Source organism: Mesoplodon bidens, assembly GCF_964165515.1.
Source record: "Mesoplodon bidens genome assembly, chromosome: 19".
Classification (NCBI taxonomy): domain Eukaryota; kingdom Metazoa; phylum Chordata; class Mammalia; order Artiodactyla; family Ziphiidae; genus Mesoplodon; species Mesoplodon bidens.
The window spans coordinates 16,169,914-16,192,155 of record NC_138179.1 but is presented as its reverse complement, the minus strand read 5'-3'; the positions used below and the strand labels follow the sequence as shown (position 1 = coordinate 16,192,155).

General features: G+C 36.1%; 1 protein-coding gene across 3 annotated transcripts in view; it reads right to left on the bottom strand.

The window, feature by feature from the left end:
* Positions 1 to 22,242, bottom strand: part of GOSR1 (golgi SNAP receptor complex member 1) — a 51,150-nt gene that overhangs the window by 13,273 nt on the left and 15,635 nt on the right. For all 3 annotated transcript variants that reach the window (XM_081220038.1, XM_081220039.1, XM_081220037.1), the window contains exons 6-7: positions 21,492 to 21,566; positions 1,196 to 1,225 (exon numbers count right to left, since the gene is read on the bottom strand). In XM_081220038.1, the coding sequence (XP_081076164.1) occupies positions 1,196 to 1,225; positions 21,492 to 21,566 (105 nt within the window). The remainder of the gene's footprint in view (positions 1 to 1,195; positions 1,226 to 21,491; positions 21,567 to 22,242) is intronic.

Here is a 22,242-nt window from a genome sequence, read left to right as displayed (position 1 = left end):
ACATTTGGGGCATCTAGGTAAAAGGTATAAGGAAATTCTTTGTACCATTGGAACTTTTCTGAAATCCGAAATGAAATCAAAATAAAAAGTTTAAAAAAAAGTATAATTAATAGAGCTGCCATTTTCAAATTACCTAGTATCAGCCAGCCATTGTATTAGGCATTTTACTCATATTATCTTTAATTTTCAAAACAATCTTCTAGGGTAGGTATTATCATCAATCCCATGTTTTTAAACACATAAGAAAATGAAGATTCCAAGAAACTTATCCAAGACACAGATCTAATTAAGTAGCACAGCCAGGTTTCAAACCAAGTAACACTCCAAAGCTTGTCCTCTTTCTATAAGGTAGTAAATATAGTAGTGGTTTAGATAGAGCTCTTATTCTACAGTTAGAGACTCAGATTTGAGGATGTGAATCCTCAATACTATTTGTTAGTCATGTGACCGTGGGCAAATTACTTACCTTAACTTCTTTTTTGTTTTGGAGATAGTATCTAGTGATCAGTGCCTATCTCATGAGTTATTGCGGAGATTAAATAACATACAGCATGTAAAACACTTGAACACAATACCAAAGCCTATGGTAAGAATACAAATGTTTGTTGTTTTTCCCATGTACTTCGTTCTACCCTTCCTGAAAAACAGTGCTGTAGACACTGCTGAATTTTAAAGAACGGAGACCGTTCCTAGTTAACTTACTTTTTTACTGTCTTAAAATAGGTACTTAAAAATTCACCAAACCTAGAGAATTAAGCAGTTCAAACCAACATATTTCCCTTACCTTAAGCAAGAAACTAATGTTATTACAGATAATACTAATTACTACAGTTTTCTATAGCTGCTGTAACAGAAACCAAGTCTACATAAATGGTATACATAAGACATTTAACAAATCACATGTTCAAGACTGTTTTCATTAAAAAGTAAGAATAAAAAGACAGAGGCTGAAAATACTGAGTATGAATTAATCAGAAAAATTAACCAAGGTAAAACAGCTCAATTCTACTAATTCTGGAAACAAATGTTTTAGGCTTCAAATGTATTTTACAAGGGAAAGTCACAGTAAAAATACATTACCATGTAATGAAATTCTCATCTTTAAGGAGGATGAACTGATTTTAACTCTAGTTATAGAAATAACTTTATCTGTTCATTTATATGCAAACAAACAAAAACAAAACATTTTTCCTACCTTATTGTCTCTTCTATTAGACGATCTGAGCTGCAAATAAAAAGAAAATGCAAATTCTGGAATTATTAAACACACATTTAAAATTTGCACTTAATTTTTCTACATTTTACAGCTAGATTACTGTTCCAACCATTTATGTAAAAAGAGCACCCAGACTTTTAAAAGCGTCTGGAGAAAATTCTGGACTCTGAAATTAATTAATCCACATATACAGTTTTCATCTTACTTTTATTTGTTGGCTTAAATCTATTTCTTCCACAGAGATACTTGATTATTAAAGTCAGAACAGTTTTAATGACAGCACAAATAAATAGAACTTCTTTAGTTTAGATAGCTCCAAGTTGTCTATTCACAACTTAAGAATTACAACCAACTTGCTGAGAGACAGGATAGGCAAATATAGTTCTAATGCCTATAAGTAGTAATTATTCATATCTTGAAGTTCCTCCCTTTTTTGAAAAACAAAATCATATCTCAGCTTGCCACACTTTGGAATTTAAGAATCTGAATAGGGACTCCCCTGTGGCACAGTGGTTAAGAATCCGCCTGCCAATGCAGGGGACACGGGTTTGATCCCTGGTCCGGGAAGATCTCACATGCCGCGGAGCAACTAATCCCTGAGCCACAACTACTGAGCCCGTGTGCCACAACTACTGAAGCCCGCGCGCCTAGAGCCTGTGCTCCGCAACAAGAGATGCCCCACAAACAGAAGCCTGCTCACTGCAATGAAGAGTAGCCCCCGTGTGCCGCAACTAGAGAAAGCCCGTGCACAGCAACAATGACCCAATGCAGCCAAAAATAAATAAATAAATAAATGACCCCTCACTTATTTTTTTTAAAAAAAAGGAACCTGAATAAAGACACCAATGCACCTTTGATCTGTAAAATATTTGCCTTTATGCATCACACACTGGAAACAAAGAAACCCACCAAAAATCCATTTTAGGGAGGAATTTACAGGTAGCTAAATTTGGTAAAGGGGCAGCTTTATAGCAGAAAGTAGGAAAACAAACTCCCAGACATCTGTATCCATTTGGTACAGTGCATGGAACACAGCAGGGACTCAGATACTTGTATATTTGTTCCAACTACCTCTTTCCAAAAGGATTTCTAAGTTCATTCTATAAATTAATAAATTGAGGTTTTATTATAAAGTAGTGGACCAGGAAATCTAAGTTACTGTATGAATTAGGGAACAAAGATGAATTTTAAAAATGTCATAAATATCTTATATAAATGCTATGATTAAGAATTTCAAAAATTACAAAGACGGTGGAGGGATTAAGAGCCAGACTATGTGGCTTTCTGAATGTTGACTGTATCACCTATTAGCTGAATAAACTCCATTCATTAAAAGCATCCTGGGGCTTCCCTGGTGGCGCAGTGGTTGAGAGTCTGCCTGCTGATGCAGGGGACGTGGGTTCGTGCCCCAGTCCGGGAAGATCCCACATGCCACGGAGCGGCTAGGTCCGTGAGCCATGGCCGCTGAACCTGCGCCTCCAGAGCCTGTACTCCGTAACAGGAGAGGCCACAACAGTGAGAGGCCCGAGTACTGCAAAAACAAAAACAAAAACAAAAACAACAAAAAAGCATCCTGGATAGTGTGGATACAATTCAGCAACAAAGTGGCTCCATAAAGACAGCATAATCTAGTTAAAATTGAATTTAAAATTACTCTCCTTTGGGGTATATAATATATAATCAAGTGGAATTATCTTTCTTAAACAAGTACTTCATAATAGCCCAGAGGCATTCCAAAGAGCCATCTACAGTCTATATTAAGCAACAAGTTTCTGTTTCTTTCAAGACCAATTTAAACTAGCTGAAAACAATGAGCTAAATTTCATCACCAATTATTGTACCAAGGAATCACTAAAGCCACACTTAGATAATAATTCTGTTTAAAAAATAACTCATTTCCCTAAATACACAAACTGCAAATGACACAAATTTCAAGCACATACTTTAAAGTAGTTTTAACCAACAAAATGTAAGAACTTGGGAAAACCACTTAGGTAACAACTAATTAGAATCTTCTTTTAAAAGAGTAGGTGAATAAGTAAATAATAAACAAGAAAGTAAATAATAAACAAGCAAGAAAACAATCAAGTGCATAACAAATAAAAATTTAAAACTGATCCCTTTGTAAACTGCAAAAAAATCTGATGAGGTTGTCACCAACCAATGAGATAATTTACATCAAGCACTGTGGTGAAGCAGTCTTTCACTCACAGTTAACCAGAGACCTGTGTCTTATTTATTTCTAAATAATATCTTCTAAGACATGTTAACAATACAGTTAAGCTGCAGTAGGATACAAAAAGCTGTTTAAGCGCTATCAAAGTATTATTTTACAGATAATATTTGGAAAATACCGAAAAACAAAGATGAATGTAGAAATCATTTGTAACCACTCTTCCATTAACACGCATATTGTGGCATATTTGTTTTTTGTCTGGGTAGACCAAGGAGTATCTCTACTTGCTTTTTTCATGGTTTATTTAGCAGAGAAATTTTGTTTTATAATCCCATGAAGTTACCTAGAGACAAAAAAGTTAAGCACCTGACAGACTCTGCCCATTTCAGTCAGGGAGAGAAAAAAGAGAAAGATAAAAGCTAAATTATTAGCAGTGAAATCAGAAAGCCACATTTTCTATTTTAAAAAAATCAGTAGACTTTTTAGAACAGTTTTAGGTTTGCAGAAATATTCAGCAAGAAGTACAGGGAGCGCATATACCCATTCTCCCCCACCTATTAACATCTTTAGTGTGGTACATGTGTTACAACTGATGAACCAATATTGATACATTATTAACTAAAGTTCATAGTTTATATTAGGGTTTACTCTTTGCAGTTGTACAGGTCTATGGGGTTTACAAATGCATAATGTCATATATCCACCATTATAGTATCATACAGAGTAGTTTCACAGCCCTAAATATCCCCTATTCTCCACTTATTCTTCTTCCTCCTCCCACCCTGAACCCCTGACAACAGCTGATCTTTCTACTGTCTATAGTTTTGACCTTTCCTGAATGTCATGTAGCTGGAATTATACAGTATGAAGTCTTTCTAGACTGGCTTCTTTTATACATGTAAGGTTCCTCCATATCTTTTGGGGGCTTGATAGCATGTTTCTTGTATCACTGAATAATATTCCATTGAATGGATGTATCTACAGGTTGCTTATCCATTCACTTATTGAAGGACATCTTGGTTGCTTCCAACTTCTGGCAATTATGAGTAAAGCTGCTATAAACATTCATGTGCAGGTTTTTATTTAGACCTATTTTCAATTCGTTTAGGTAAATACCTAGGACTGGGACTGCTAGATCATATGGTAAGACTATTTAGCTTTTTAAGAAAAACTGCCAAACTGGCTTCCAAAGTGGCTGTATCACGTTATATTCCCGCCAGCAATGAGAATTCCTGTTGCTCCACATCCTTCCTAGCATTTGGTGGTGTCAATGTTTTGGATTTTAGCCATTCTAGTAGGTACATGGTGGTATCCAGTTGTTTTTGTTTTGTTTTGGTTTTTTGCGGTACGCGGGCCTCTCACTGTTGTGGTCTCTCCCGTTGCGGAGCACAGGCTCCGGACACACAGGCTCAGCAGCCATGGCTCACGGGCCCAGCCGCTCCACGGCATGTGGGATCTTCCCAGACTGGGGCACGAACCCGTGTCCCCTGCATCGGCAGGCGGACTCTCAACCACTGCGCCACCAGGGAAGCCCACACTGTTTTGATTACAAACGATATACAACAGGAAGTCAAGTTTAAATGAGGAGACAGTTTTTATTTCTCTTTTTCTCCCTCAAGTATTTTAATAAACATTTTTGTGCAAAAAAAAATTTTTTTTAATGTCAGCAAACTTGTTTAACTATAGCAGAAACAAAAAGCCTACGAGAAAATGTGAGGAATCACAGTTTCCATTTGTTGTTCTTTAGATAAATGGTATACAAGGATTGAAACCCTAAAAACCTACCTGAATTATAAAGAATATGAAATATTAAGGAAGCATTTTCTAATTTGTTTCTGAAACCTCTAAAAATTTCACTTGTATATCAATATAAACTAATCTGCTTATGTAAATAAAAATGGAAATATACTTTTCATCGTATGTGTATGTTTTTCTCTCTCACATATAACTCAGAAAACAGTTCTTTCATAAATATAATCATAGAAATTCAATAGTATAAGCAATCATGACATTCATGAAACTATAAAGAATAAAATGGCTAGTTGCTTTCTCTTACACCCTAGAACCTGAGTTTTATTAGTCAAGGCTCAAGCACTTGACTATATGAACTCAGCTCATGGAGTTGTCATGAGGCTCAAAAGCAATAGTGTAAACAAAAGTATTGTGTAAACTGTATAAGCCTACAGATACATGGCTCATGTAGATCAAGGCACTTTCATGCCTCATAGTCTCTCTCTTGTTCTGCATCCCCTTTCCTGATTTTCAACATAAATTGCTTTCATTTCAAAGTCCAGTTCAGAAGTCATATCCTTTGGGAAGCCTTTCCCATTCTATCTATACATCGGGCAGAACTAATACTTCTTTATACTATAATGTGTTTTCATAGCTCCTTGCTCTTCATCAATTCCTTCAAGATTATAACAAGCATTTAAGATATATCAGACATCATACTATGCACTGGAGGAAAAATATTTTAAATTTGTAAAGCTTACGAAGTTTTTCACATGTTATCTCATATATATATATATATATATATATATATTTTTTTTTTTTGCAGTACGTGGGCCTCTCACTGCTGTGGCCTCTCCCATTGTGGAGCACAGGCTCCGGATGCACAGGCTCAGCGGCCATGGCTCACGGGCCCAGCTGCTCCGCAGAATGTGGGGTCTTCCCAGACCGGGGCATGAACCCGTGTCCCCTGCAACAGCAGGCAGACTCTCAACCACTGTGCCACCAGGGAAGCCCTATCTCATATATTTTAAAAAATATAATAGTTTGGGGACTTCCCTGGCGGTCCAGTGGTTAAGACTTCACCTTCCAATGCAGGGGCTGTGGGTTCGATCCCTGGTCAGGGAGCTAAGATCCCACAGGGCTCGTGGCCAAAAAACCAAAACAGAAGCAATTCTGTAACAAATTCAATAAAGACTTTAAAAATGGTCCACATCAAAAAAAATCTTTAAAGAAAAATAATAATATTTTTTAAAGTATATGAGATACTTTTAAAAATATAATATTTCACAGGATATCCTAATTACATGTTTATTATTTATCTAACTAGAATGAGTTCCCACAGGGTAGAGACGGAGTCTAATTTATCTTAAATTCCCTAGAGTCTAGTACAGTATCTAGCATACAGAAGACATTCATTAAATGCTTGATAAATGAATGAACAAGTAAGTAAATGAGACACTTGTTGGATCAATAAAATATCAATCAGAGTTAACACTGAAATAATCCTTATAAATTTCCACAGAGGACAAGGATAAATGTTATATTATACAAACATATTAGGGTAGAGAAAATTCCTCACTATTGCAGAGCACCTCCAACTTAAGTTTTACTGTTTAACAAAGCCACAGACCAACTGAAGGTGAATTTGATTTCACTAGAGCTCCAAGTGAAAAGGAGTTCTATATAAAAGCTCCTAACAAGAACATTCTGCTTTGTTAAACTAGACATTTATCAAATGAATATAAAAATAAACAAAATGTTGCTCAGGGTACTGTTAATTTGCTTTGTCATCTATTTCAATATGGCAGACAAGTGTACCACCTGAGACAATGGAGCTTTGATATGTAATTTAAAAATACCCCAGGAGGGCTTCCCTGGTGGCACAGTGGTTGAGAGTCCGCCTGCTGATGCAGGGGACACGGGTTCGTGCCCCGGTCTGGGAAGATCACACATGCCGCGGAGCGGCTGGGCCCGTGAGCCATGGCTGCTGAGCCTGCGCGCCTGGAGCCTGTGCTCCGCAATGCAAGAAGCCACAATCGTGAGAGGCCCGCGTACCGGGAAAAAAAAAAAAGAATGCTAATGTTAATCTTGAATGCCAAGAGTCTACTATATTGTTCCATTCACAGATGTTATAATCTGACCATTATTTAATTGACTTGTATGGTATTTATTAAATAATATATATTAACTATGTATACCAAAAACTTTTGGGAGAAAACCACTCCATCAAAAGGTCACTAAATTACGGTGATCATATATCTCATATTTTTCAAATATGGTCATGGTCTGTTAATACATTAGAAATGCATTTCATCAAGACTATTCTGGCATCAAAAGTATTTCAAATTTTATTTAAGAAAGGTAACTTGACAGTGCATACAAAAGGTTTCCTCCTTCAGTATTTTCTTTTCTTACTCTTATAACCCCCGTTATGTTCTGCCTTATACAGAAGTGCCTCACAGTTTACAAAGCCTTTTTACATGCATTAGCTCAGCAACTCTGTGAAGTAGATACCGTAAGAATCATCTTGGAGAGGTGGTGCAGTATAGCAGAAACAACACAATCAGAGGACGTAGGTTTAAATCTCAGCTTTTACGAGGCATGTGACCTCAGGGAATTTTAACTAAAATCATGAAACAAACAAAAAGTGAAAAAAGGCTAGTGAATTTAAAAATTCAAAACATCAAGTCTAGGCATAGCCTAAGACATAAGAAAAGTTGTCAGCAGATAAAACTAAGTCTCCACCTGAGAATATTCTTTACTCATTCATGGACATATTTATACTGAAGTGTACAATTATAATACAAATATGCGTGCCATCTCAGATAACTCAATCATATCTGCTAAACAGTTAATGGATTGAAAACAAAACAAATTCTCAACTAAATAATGTAACTGATCCTGTTTAAGTGTAATTTGCTTTGTACAACAGTCCCATATTTGAAAAGTTATATGAAACAAATTCTTTAGATTTTTAGAGTGCTTTTAATTTTGTAAAATGCCTTAAATCTTAAGTCATTCTTCCTCAAAATCATCTAACATAAGGGAACAACTACTATCCCATTTTAAAGATGGAAAAAACAGAGAAAGGCCAGGTCACTTGCTTTTCAGAGAAGTGAAAAGTCACTGGTCTTTCAATTCTCATTAGCATTACACCATGCTGGCTCCCTAATACAAGAAAAAATAAAGATTTAAAGAAGTAAATCACAGAGAAGGCAGTGTGATGTGGGACAATATGGAAATAGGTTAGGAAATGTGGGTTTAGTAAGAGCTATACTATTAAATAGTTATGAGACCTTGTCCTCTCTGAATCTTGTTTCCTCATCTGTAAATAAGAGAGGTGCTTGCCAGACTTTTATTATATACCACGTAAAAATTTGATTTTTAAAAGGTATTTCATGGAGAATTCATTTTGCAAAGCAAAAAAAATCACATCAATAATATCCCTTTCAGTTCTCAAAATCAGATTTCATATATACATAGCATTGGAACCAATACCTTGTACATAGTATGTATTCAATAAATATTTGAGGAATAAGTATATGAATGAAACAGATTTTCTGCATTGGGGCACACATGTATATACACATATGTATATGAAACCAAAATTAATACATCTTCTACTTATATCCATTTATTCAAACAAGTAAATATTAAGTGTTCATGATATAACAGGAACTGGGGACCCAACACACTGCCAAGAACTAGAGGAACTAGGTCCTACCCTCATGAAGCCTAAGAAGAGTCAGATAATTTAAAAAATAAACAAAAAGAACAAATTATTACAGATTCTCATAAATGCTATGAAGGAAACAAAAAAAGTACTTTGTTAAATAACAATCAGGGAGAGTCTAATTCAGACAAGATAGTTAGAAAAGGCCTCTTTGAAGAGGTGACAAGTGAGCTTAGACCATAAAGATGTCAAGGAATAAGGTATATGAAAAGCTAAGAGAAGAGTATTTTGAGCAGATAAAACAAAATATAAAAACAAAGAAGAAAGGAAAAGCCTTGATATCTTTGGGAAAGGAATGAATAAAAACCAGTCAGGCTGGTACCTAATAAGTAGAGGCAGAGAGTGATACAGATGAAGGGATGGAAAGAGATAAAACAGGTAGTATGTTGGTCATGTAGGGCCTTATAGACCCATAAAAAGTTCATAATTCTTTGGTAGGGGATGGAGGGAGGAATGAATTATTAAAGTGAAAGTCCACTTCAATCACTATCACTAGAAAAAAGGATTTGCTTAACTATACTATTTCTACGTCTATGGCTTAGAGTGTAGAAGAGAGTGTAGTAAACCCAAATTGAAGTGACTAAGTTGGCTGATAACTTCCCTGGAGCCCTGTATATGCCGCATTCTCTTTCTTCTGATAACAAACTTTCCAGTCCATTGGCCACAAGGATGGATGTGTGACAGGCTGGGCCAATCACAATCACCTATCACCCTCTGGCCCAGGAATAAATGAAACAGAGCCATCGTCTTACATCTACAAAAGAAACTGAATTTGTAATTTAAATATCTTGCCACAAAGAAAACTCTAGGCTAAGATGGATTCAATAGTAAATTCTATCAAATATTTAAGGAAGAAACAACACCAAGCCTGCACAAACTCTTTCAGCAAACAGAAAGAACTCATTTTAATGGTGCCAGTCTTACCCTTCCACTAAAACCAGGCAAAAACACTTCAAAGAAAAGAAAACTAAAGATATTCTTCATAAGCATAATGTAAAGATCCTTAAAATAAATCCAGCAATATATAAAAGGGATAATAAATATATAATAAAGGGGGGTTATTCTAGGAATCAAGATTGGTTTAATGTTTGAAAATAATCAATGTAATTCACTATACTACAAAAAAGGAAAAAACTCTGATCAGTTCAACAGATTAAAAGATATGAAAAAATTCAACCCCATTCAAGATAAAAACTTTTAGCAAGAGAGAGACTAGAAGGAATGACACTTCGATAGCAATAAGCATATCTAGCACCCAGATCTTAGTTTCTGAACCACTCTCCAATAAGAGGAACCAAGGCTGCTTGGAGAAGTGGTTGGTTCTAGAGCCAAGGCAGGGAAAATATAAGATGAGCCACAAACACTGTTGTGCCAGATAGTACAGGAAGTGCTCAAAAAAAGGATGGGGCATGTCAAATGACAGAAGCTAGTCTGCAGGAGCTCCCAATGGCCAAAGGTGAAACAGTTTGAAGAATAAAATAATGATAGTGCTGGATTATAACCCAGAGTATAAAACAAGACTATGAGTCTACCTGGTAATAAACAGTACCGTAAAGTACACAAAAGCACAACCACTTGTAGAGGATGCACGCACGTGACAATGTACATCAGACATGTGAACTAACTTACGTGATTGGACATGCGAACGCAGGTTCGCGTCTTTGAAAGTTCACAACTTGAAGGTTCGTATGTAGGGGACTTACTTATTGTTTCAGCACCATTTGTTGGAAATATTCTCCTTTCCCCCATTGAATTATGCTGGCACCTTTTGTTGGGAATTAATTGACCATATGTTAGTTGGTTTATTTCTGAACCCTGTTCTGTTCCATTAACCTATATAGGTCCATCTTATGCCAGCAGCTTACTGTTTTGATTATTATAGCTTTATAGTAAGTCCTGAATTGACATAGTGCAAGTACTCTAACTTTGTTTGTATTTTCTGAATTTTTTGGCTCTTCCAGGTCCTTTGCATTTCCATATAAATTTTACAGTCAGATTGTAAAAAAATATGCTGGGAATTTAAATAAGATTACATTGAATCTATAGAACAATTTGGGGAGAATTGCCATCTTAACAGTAGCAAATCTTCCAATCCAGAAACATGGTATGTTTTCCATTTATTTAGGTCTCCTTTAATTTCTCTAAGCATTTTATGGTTTTCAACATAAAGGTCTTGCACAAATTATATTCAGTTTACTTTAAAATATTTCCTATTTGGGGATGTGTTGTAAATGGAATTTAAAAATTTTAATTTTCTAATTGTTTTTGCTAGTATAGCAATAGAATTTATAATTATATATAACCTTTCATCCCGTGACCTTGCTAAATTTACTTACTAATTTAATAGCTTCTAGGTAAATCCTTTGGGATTTTCTATTTACATAATCTTGCTATCTGACAAAAATAGTTTTATTTCTTCCTTTCCAATCTGTATTCCTTTTATCCCTTTCCTCCCTTATTGCACTTGCTACGACCTCCAATACAATGCTGTAAAATGTGGTTAGTGCAAACATTCTTGCCTTGTTTTATATTTTAGAGAGAAAGCATTCATCCTTAAGTTTGATATTAACAGTTTTTGTACATGCCTTTAATCAGGTTGAGGAAGAACCTTTCTGTTGGTTGGGTTTTTTTAGCTTTTTAGCTTGAAATAATTTTAGACTTACAGAAAAATTGCAAAAAATAGTACGGAGGATTCTCGTATACCCTTCACTCTGCTTTCCTAATGTTAATGTCTTACATAACCTAGTACAATTATCAAAATCAGTGAATTTAACATTAGTACAATAATGTACTAAACTAAACTACAGACTTTATTGACCAATTTTTCTACTAACGTCCTTTTTTTTAAAACATCTTTATTGGAGTATAATTGCTTTACAATGGTGTGTTAGTTTCTGCTTTATAACAAAGTGAATCAGCTATACATATACATATATCCCCATATCTCTTCCCTCTTGCGTCTCCCTCCCTCCCATCCTCCTTATCCCACCCCTCTAGGTGGTCACAAAGCACCGAGCTGATCTCCCTGTGCTATGCGGCTGCTTCCCACTAGCTACCTATTTTACATTTGGTAGTGTATATATGTCCATGCCACTCTCTCATTTTGTCCCAGCTTACCCTTCCCCCTCCCCGTATCCTCAGGTCCATTCTCTAGTAGGTCTGCATCTTTATTCCTGTCTTGCCCCTAGGTTCTTCTGACCATTTTTTTTCTTTTTTTTTTTTTACTTTTTAGATTCCATATATATGTGTCAGCATAACGTCCCTTTTTATGATCCAATTCAAGATCCTATATTGCATTTGGTTGTCATGTCTCCTAAGTCTCCTTCAGTCTGTGACAAAATGGCCTAACCTTAATTTGTCATGAGAAATATCAGACAAACCCAAGTTGAGGGACATTCTACAAAAATAACTGACTAGTATTTTAAAGTGTTATGGGGCTTCCCTGATGGCACAGTGGTTGGGAGTCCGCCTGCCGATGCAGGGGATGCAGGTTCGTGCCCCGGTCTGGGAGGATCCCACATGCCGCGGAGCGGCTGGGCCCATGAGCCATGGCTGCTGAGCCTGCGCGTCCGGAGCCTGTGCTCCGCAACGGGAGAGGCCACAACAGTGAGAGGCCCGCGTACCACAAAAAAAAAAAAAAAAAAAAAAAGTGTTACGGTCATGACCTTATGCAGTTTTAGCAAGAATACCATACAGTGATGTCAGGCCCTTGAAGCATCATATCAGGCTGTATATCATGTCAATATGTCTTATTATTGATGTTAACCTAGACTGCTTAGTTAAGGTGGTGTCTGCCAGGTTTCTCCACTGTAAAATTACTATATTTCCTATTGTAATTAATTAACGTAGGGGAAGATGCTTTGAGAGTATGCAGGTACCCTGTTTCTCCTCAAAATTCCCACTAATTTTAGCATCCATTTAGTGAATCTTTCTTTCCCATTATTACTGTGCTGTTTACCTACTGATTTTTCTGTTTCTATCAGTCCTTGTACATTTATTAATTGGAATTCTATAAGAAAGAATATTGGAGCTTTAATATTCATATTCATAGCAGCTTTATTTGTAACAGCCCCAAAGTGAAAACAACCCAAATATCCATCAATGGGTTAATGGATAAACAAATTGTGGTATAGCATCATAAAATGGAAAGTACTCAGTTATAGAAAGGAACTGACTACTGATATAAAAAACATATAGATGAATCTCAGAAACACTATGAACTCTCAGTTCATCCCTCCACTGTTTTCTCTTGCTCCCTATGAGGCTGCCCTTTCAGGGGCATGAGTAAGGCCTGTAATCTGGGAGAGGGTTTGTAAACAGGCAATAAATGAATGATATTTCTAATATATCTACATTGATCATTTATCAGGAATGATACAGATTTTTTTTAAAAAAGATATGATCATAAGGTTCAAGTTTCATCTTTTCCCAAAACCTTTTCTTATGTCTACTTTAGTGAATACCTACTCATCCTTCAAGACTCAAATCAAATGCTTTATTTCTATAAAGCCCTTTCAGAAGCTTTAGAGTTAATCATTCCCTTTAATGTGATACTATAGTGGTATGCACAAACGTCTCCATACATTAAACTTAATTATGATGCACTGTAATTACCTGTTAACATTTCTCTTCTGCCCCCCGACTCCCATCCTAGTGGAGCTCATTAAAAACAGGGCAGAACGTCACTAGGCTTTATCTCTTCTCTATTTCCAACACCCAGTACAATGCTTTCCACATTGTAGATGCTCAACAAATGCTTGGTAAAACAATGGAAATTGAATATATATATATCACATCTTCTTTAACCATTCATCTCTTGATGGGCACTTAGGTTGTTTCTGTATCTGAGCTATTGTAAATAATGCTGCAATAAACAGAGGGGTGCATCTATCTTTTTGAATTAGTGTTTTCATATTCTTTGGATAAATACCCAGAAATGGAATAGCAGGATCATAGGGTAGTTCTACTCTTAATTTTTTGAGGAATCTCCATTCTGTTTTCCATAGCGGCTGTACCAATTTACATTCCCACCAACAGTGTATGAGGGTTCCCTCTTCTACATACTCTTTACCAACATTTGTTATTTCTTGCCTTTTTTATAGTAACGATTCTAATAGGTATGAGGTAATATCTCAATGGATAAAGAAGATGTGTTTTATATATATATATATATATATATATATATATATATATAATGGAATACTATTCAGCCATAAAAAGATGAAATATTGCCATTTGTGACAACATGGGTGGACTTTGAGGGTATTATGCTAAGTGAAATAAGTCAGATGGAGAAAGACAAATACCATACGATTTCACTCATATGTGGAATATAAAAAATGCAAACAACAACAAAAAACCAAAATAAATGAACAAACCAAACAAAACCAAATACATAGATACAGAGAACAGAGTAGAGGTTACCATAAGGGAAGGGAAGGGGAAGGTAAAATTGGTAAAGGGGATCAACTGTGTGGTGGCAAATGCGAACTAGACTTTTGGTGGTAAGCAAGCTGTAGCGTATACAGAAGTAGAAATATAATGCTGTACACACAAAACTTCATTATATAATGTTATAGACCAATGTTATCTCAATAAACAACAAAAACTGATATAAAAAATTATATGTGAAACAGATGAAATGCAACTGGAATTTGAAAACTCCCATTTAAAAATGAAGCTTAGGAATAAATAAACCACTTATTATACTAATGAAAATCTAATGAGCAATAAATGAAGAGAATGATTTAAAAACACACTCTGAGCTTTAATAGATAATCAGGGTTAGCTGATAGTTATTTATTCCTACATACCATTTTGGCATTGAAGGGCCCCAGAGGGCTGGAGTCTCTGTCACCTAGCTCTAAGTACACAATTCTAGTTACTAGTCTACTTTTCTGTTCTAATGTTGCTACGGGCAAGAATGGCTCAATGTAATTTGAGAACTGGTTTACTACATGTCAGGCACTGTACTAGGCAAAAACTTTACACATTATCTCTAATTTTAAGTGTTTTAACACTGTGCAAAGTAAGATTCAATTTTCCCCATTTAAGACAGTAGAGAGTCAGAGGGTTTAAGGCCCTTGCCCCCATATATACAGTTCACACCAGGATTTAAACTCAGATCTGTTTGGCTTCAAAACCCATTCCCTATCTATTATACCAATTTAAGGAATAAATCCATCAAGGTATCTTAGTCAAGATAAAAGTGGCAAGTTAATAAGAAGAAAAACTAAAATGTCTATTTATATGTTCTTATGATGTGATCCAACTGAATGAAATGATAATTTAGGAACCGACATATTATGTAATATTTTAAATATTTTGACTACTTTGAAATACTGCCAAAGGTCTGATTTAAATGTCAAGAAAGTTTAAGGTGATGTGCTTAATATAACCAGTTTGCAATTCCAGTTGTAATCATGCCATTCCCACAAATCAGAGTACTTCCATGAAAACAAACAGAGCCTCTAAGTATGGATGAAATTCCTCAGCTTACCTTCTTAGCTGGGTCTATATAATTTCAGAATTTGTTCCTCTTTCTTCAACTCTCTCAATAATTTTATTATTCTTGGCAGTATAAAAATCTCACCAGTTGGGCTTCCCTGGTGGCACAGTGGTTGAGAGTCCGCCTGCCGATGCAGGGGACACGGATTCGTACCCCGGTCTGGGAGGACCCCACATGCCGCCGAGTGGCTGGGCCCGTGAGCCGTGGCCACTGGGCCTGCACGTCCGGAGCCTGTGCTCCGCAACGGGAGAGGCCACAACAGTGAGAGGCCCGTGTACCGCCAAAAAAAATATATATATATATCACCAGTTGCTTTTCCTATAAATTTTTGAATGAAAATTTCAATTTCTTTCAATTTCTCTTTGCTAGGTCTTTTTTATAGCTGCCATCTCTGGGGAGGAGGAATTGTTGTTATGATGTGTGTCAAGGACAAATAACTGGGCTAATGTGAGAGGGTAGATGACAAATAAGTTTTATCTGGTGAATTAGCTCTAATTAATTTCTGCCTGGAGAACACTATGTAAAGAATTCTGAGGCTACATCAGAAGGCAGCCAGGAAGGAAACAAAGAGTAGTAAGAAAGGCTAGTGGAGAACCAGTAAATTTCAGTGTTACAGTGGCCTAGGTTTTCAAGGAGGGAAGAGATTAAGAGTATCAAGTGCGGCAGAGCAGTCAAACAATATTAGATTTGGCCTTCAGGAGCTCATTGATGTCTCCAGTGACAACATGCTCAGTAGGCTGTGAGGGAAGAAGTCAATAGGCTAAGGAGGAAATGAGTACTGACACAGAGACAGCAAGTGTATTCATAAACTAGAGAGACAGAGCCAGTATAGAAGATGACTGAAGAGTAAAATGGCTGAGGTAGCAGGTAAGGACAGAGACAGAAGCCAGATGGATGTATTAGCCTTCCCAGGAAAAAAACTAGTCCTCTAAAAACTACAGGAAAGGGGTAAAGAAGGGTATTCCTGTATGTGAATTTGTGCTAAGGAGAAAGAGCCTTAAAAATTCAATGAAGTAGGAGTTAAGGACCTCTCTTTTAGGTGGAGGGACCAGAAAGTCAAGGAGGGGAATGAGACGTTTTGGTAAAGTTCTTTTTTTTTTTTTTTTTTGGCCGCTCTGTGGCATGTGGGATCTTAGTTCTCCAACCAGGGATCGAACCCGTGCCCCCTGTATTGGAAGTGCAGAGTCCTAACCACTGGACCACCAGGGAAGTCCTGGTAAATTTCTTGAAAAGAATGAGAGAGACAACTAAACTGGGTCAAGCAAGCAAAAGGTACTGGGCAATGCTGAATACTCAGACGAGGTTGGAAATAATGAATCTAAAACAAAGTTAATCTGTATATTGGGTGCTTTCTCTTTAACCCTTAAATAGAGGAGTAGAACAGTAGACTGTGGATTGGGTTGGCATTTTACTAGGGTACAGAAAAAGACAGGAGCACAGAAAAGGCCAAATGTTGGGAATATTTCAGTTGATCAACTATGAGAGCCAAGCTAGTGAGGGTAGGAGAGGTTAAAGGTGAGAAGAAAAATATAAGAGAAGCTAGTGACGCTGCAGATAGGCTTGGAAGAATAAACTGTGTTGGTCAGAGTGAAATGTTAGAGTTGAAGATTTTTGAAGTGGTACAATCACAGATGAGAAAATGGAGGCAGCAGCCTTGGTAAAAGGTGGCTAATTTTCACGTGGAGGTGATGATCACTGGCAGTAAAGAAGTCCAGCAAGAGGCCAGGCTCATTCTATTTGTGTAGACTTATCTCCTAATCCAAGTTTCTCACCAGTACTCTGAAATTTGTCAACTTCATTAAGGTAAATGTGGAAGACATGTTTTATTCAAATGACAAAATTCTTCTAAAGAAAAAGGTGTAAAAACAGCAATAATACAATCAGCCCCACACCCTTTAAAAATAAATATGAAGAGAGATAAGATCATACAGGCAAAAGTTCTTTAGAGGGGAAAAAAAAAGAACTTTGAAATACAAAACTAACTCAAATACTCCTTTCAAAAAGGAAAATATAAGGAAGCAACGAAAGAGAACAAACATATAAAGGAAATTAATCTAAACAGCAACCAAAGAGCTCGCAGGAATGCATCCACAGTACAGCAAAAAACAAACAGCTACAAGCTTGACACTCATTCAAAGCCAGCATTTTCTTCTGACATACTGAGACTCAGGGAAAGACAAGTTAAAAAAAAAAGCTAGGGACTTCCCTGGTGGCACAGTGGATAAGAATCTGCCTGCCAGTGCAGGGGACACGGGTTCGATCCCTGGTCAGGGAAGATCCCACATGCCGCGGAGCAACTAAACCCGTGTGCCACAACTACTGAGCCTGCGCTCTAAAGCCCACGAGCCAGAACTACTGAGCCTGCGAGCCCCAACTACTGAGCCCGCATGCCCCAACTACTGAAGCCTGAGCATGTAGAGCCCGTGCTCTCCAACAAAAGAAGCCACTGCAATAAGAAGCTGGCGCACTGCAATGAAAAGTAGCCCTCACTCGCTGCCAACTAGAGAAAGCCCACGCACAGCAACGAAGACCCAACGCAGCCAAAAATAAATTAAATTAAATCTTAAAAAAAAAAAACCAATGAAAGCTAGCTTATCTACCAAATAGGAAGAGAAATTACTATCTTCTGTAAGATAAACTGCTACAAGCTAACAACATTTACTTTTAGACAAAAAGAACATCAAGAAGAGATTTAAGGGCTTCCCTGGTGGCGCAGTGGTTGAGAGTCCGCCTGCCGATGCAGGGGACACGGGTTCGTGCCCCTATCCCGGAAGATCCCACATGCCGCGCAGCGGCTGGGCCCGCGAGCCATGGCCGCGGAGCCTGTGTGTCCGGAGCCTGTGCTCCGCAACGGGAGAGGCCACAGCAGTGAGAGGCCCGCGTACAGCAAAAAAAAAAAAAAAAAAGAAGAGATTTAAAAGCAATTCATTACAAAGTCAGTTTTTTTAAAATAAAGGTTACCATTCATTTATAAAAATTGCTTTACTCTTTTTCAAGGCAAAAATGTGGACTTTTTTTTTTTTTTTTTGCATTACGCGGGCCTCTCACTGTTGTGGCCTCTCCCGTTGCAGAGCACAGGCTCCGGACGCGCAGGCTCAGCGGCCATGGCTCACAGGCCTAGCCGCTCCGCGGCATGTGGGATTTTCCCGGACCAGGGCATGAACCCGTGTCCCCTGCATTGGCAGGCAGACTCTCAACCACTGCGCCACCAGAGAAGCCCAAAAACATGGACTTTTGAAGTAAGTTGTAGAAATTTACATTAACATGAAAAAATATTTTATGAAGAATCAAATAAAAATGTAAATATGCTTTTTGCCATAAAAAGTATGACCGTACTGCACAAAATCAAATGAGTTACTTGAGTTACTGAGTAGTTTAAAAAAAACCACCTTTATTCATGAAAGATCAAACTAAAAAGTACCCTAACAGCAAATCTGGCCTCTTCATTACAAATGGTCTTGCTGCAATACATAATCTCTTGCTGTCCATTTCACTTTTAGGTTAATTTAACTATTACTTCTTTTTAAAAAAAAATTTTTTGGCCACTCCACGTGGCTTGTGGGATCTTAGTTCCTGGACCAGGGATCGAACCTGGGCCCACGGCAGTGAAAGCTCACGTCTTAACCACTGGACCACCTATGCTTCTTCTGCTTGGCTGTTTAACCTATGTTTCCTCTAATGAAAATATATTTCTTATTTAAAAAAAAAATCTATTGCCTGAGAGTTTTCGCCTATCTTCATGGCATGAGTTAGAAAAAAATCAAGTAACTGTTCCTGAGAGCACCGGTAGAATATGCTACTAATGGGACTCTAAAGTAACAAAACTTTAGAGGGAATTTTGACAATACTATATCAAAAGCTTTAAAAATGAATATATTTTTTAATCCTGCAATGCCAATTCTAGGAATTTATCATAAGGAAATAATTACGGATACATGCAAAGACTTCAGTATGTACAATAATAAAAACTAGAAATAATCCAAAAGGCCAACACTCATTAGGTTACATGAATTATGGTTTATCTGTATTATAGGATATGTACACTATTAAAAGTTAAAAGAACTATTCAAAAACAAACAAAAAAATTATCAAATAACATGGGAAAAGGCTCACAATCTACTGATGAGTAAAAAATGGTATAGCATCTGTACTGATAAGTGTTTCAAACTGTCTTTTCTGTGTTGCTGAATTATTATTCATACTTTCTAAAATGAGTACTATAAAAAGTACGTATAGCTTTTTTTTTTTTCGTATAGCTTTTATATTAAAAAGTTATTCTAAAAAAATTCTTCCTCAAAGCACTTAGCAAATGAAAGAGAGACAACATTGAAAAAGAGAAACTTATTCATATCATTATTACTTTGTATATATGTTAGTCCGTAATTTTATATTATTTTATTACTTAACAAGTATTTGTAATTTACACAAAATATTGATTTTTCTAAAACATATTTGGAAGCTCTGTGTCTTAATACTGAAAGCAATGACTAAACTCTTGTTATTAAGATTAAGCCTTAGTGTTAACAATTCCCCTCATTTATCAGCTCATGTTCTACTCAACTTCATCCTGCCTCAGTTTCTCTCTGTATGGAGTGAGCACATACTAACTTCTCACAAGAATGCTGAAAGGAATATATGTAAAGTATATCATACATAAAATCACCTGAGAAACAAAATGGTAAATACCTTTTGATTGCCAATCTTCTTATCATTTTTATAACCTTAAACAAATTATTTAAGTTGTGTGCCCCTGAACTATTATATTTATTTTCCTGTAAAATGGACAATATTAAACTCCTAAAGGGTTTTCTTTGAATTACTAAAATTAATGCAAAACTAAAATTTTTCATATAAAATTTTTAATAAACAATGTGTTCTGAAATAATGAAATGAAGAATATCAATTTAGATAATAACTCTGGTATATTCTTTTCAGCATCTAAACATCCTTAAGGTAATTAAACTATTGCATTTCTGTTTAACTTCTTTTGGGGTTGATAAATATAAAAACATTAATGCAAGCTAATGTTTATTTTTATGCTACTTGAGTATCTTATTCCTTAAATTACTCTGTACCCCAAGAATACATTAATATAGTTTTGGATATAACGCAAAATTCTTTTTATGGTGGTCTCTATCAAATACAAAAAGAACTACCAAAGCTGTAAATAACTATAAACTAAACATACTCTAGGAAAGGCTGCCCCCTTGTGCCAATTAATAATATTTAACATATTAAGAAATAACAACTTTCTGACACTAGAAGCACTCAGACTTCTACTAAAAAGATCTTGATCTTTCCATGTTCTGATTTCAACAGCTCATATTTAAAGTGGTAATCTTTAAAGAAAAACAAATTGAACAGTACATTAAGCTCATATGGACATGACTAATTTATGACATTCAGCAGCAAATATCAACATAATTCATATCATTTAACTATCATGGATATTAGCTGCTCAAGTGCTTACAGGCTGAGCTCAGAGAGAGAAGTAATTTTCTGATCCTTAAGTTCTATAACAAAATACAAAGAAAATAATTAAAGAAACCAGTGTATTTCAGAAGAAAAATAGATAAAGCAGGGATAGAGTATGGTGGCTTGTTTTTATATGTGTGTGTGTGTGTGTGTGTGTGTGTGTGTATCTCATTCATCCAAGTTTTTAGGGATTTTCTTCTGAGTTCTTGGAAGATAAGATATTTTCTTTGAATTTGATGTATGGCCAATTACCCTTTGTAAAGCTTCCTGACATATATAAGTGGTATCAGGCCATTCAAACGTAAGTCAATATCAATATTATTACTATTATTATTATCAGTAATCTATAGTAGTGGACAAAGTATTAGAGCAATAGACTTGCTAAAGAAAACAAATATTGAGGCAATAAAAGACACATTACAGGTAACAAATAAGTAATGAATGCATATTTTGTATATCTGATAGCATCATATCATTCCTAATTATGGTCAGAACAGTTGCAATTCTATTTCTACCCAATAGGATCATTAGAAAAATTAAATGAATTAGCATTGATAAAGCACTTACTATAATAAACACCATAAAATGTTTGCTATATATGTAAATAAATAAGTAGGTACTATATAGTATGCATTTTTTCAATAATACTTACTTTCGAAGGTGGTCATGTTCTTTCAAAAATAGTTCAGTTCTTCTGTTGTTTACTCCAGACCCACTTTTATATGACCTAGAACAAAAATAAAGAAAAGTTAAGAACATTTTTGGTACATGTTATAAAAAAGGATTAAATGATTGACTCAAGTAATATCCAAAGTGGACAAACTGAGCCTCTCCATAGTTTTGAATAAACAATTAAAATGTATAATCCTTTTCATTTCCTTCTAAAAATAGCATCTATCATAAATAGATAAATATGAATGGCTAACTTAGGCCTAAGAATTTATTATTTTTCACCAAAATAATCTAACATTCTTAAACAAAAATCTTACTTTTTCCTTTTTTTGATTTTATATACATTTATTAACTCTTCTAAAAGTGTTTTTGTATCAGTTGCCAAAAATTCCAACTCACTAAAAGTACATGAAAAGAGAATATACATTCATTTGTTTATTCATTAACTCAGCAAGGGCTTCCCTGGTGGCGCAGTGGTTGAGAGTCCGCCTGCCGATGCAGGGGACGCGGGTTCGTGCCCCGGTCTGGGAAGATCCCACATGCCGCGGAGCGGCTGGGCCCGTGAGCCATGGCCGCTGAGCCTGTGCGTCCGGAGCCTGTGCTCCGCAAGGGGAGAGGCCACAACAGTGAGAGGCCCGCCTACCGCAAAAAAAAAAAAAAAAAAAAAAAAAAAAAAAAAAAAAAAAAAAAAAAAAAAAAACTCAGCAAATATTTATTCAACATTTGTGAGG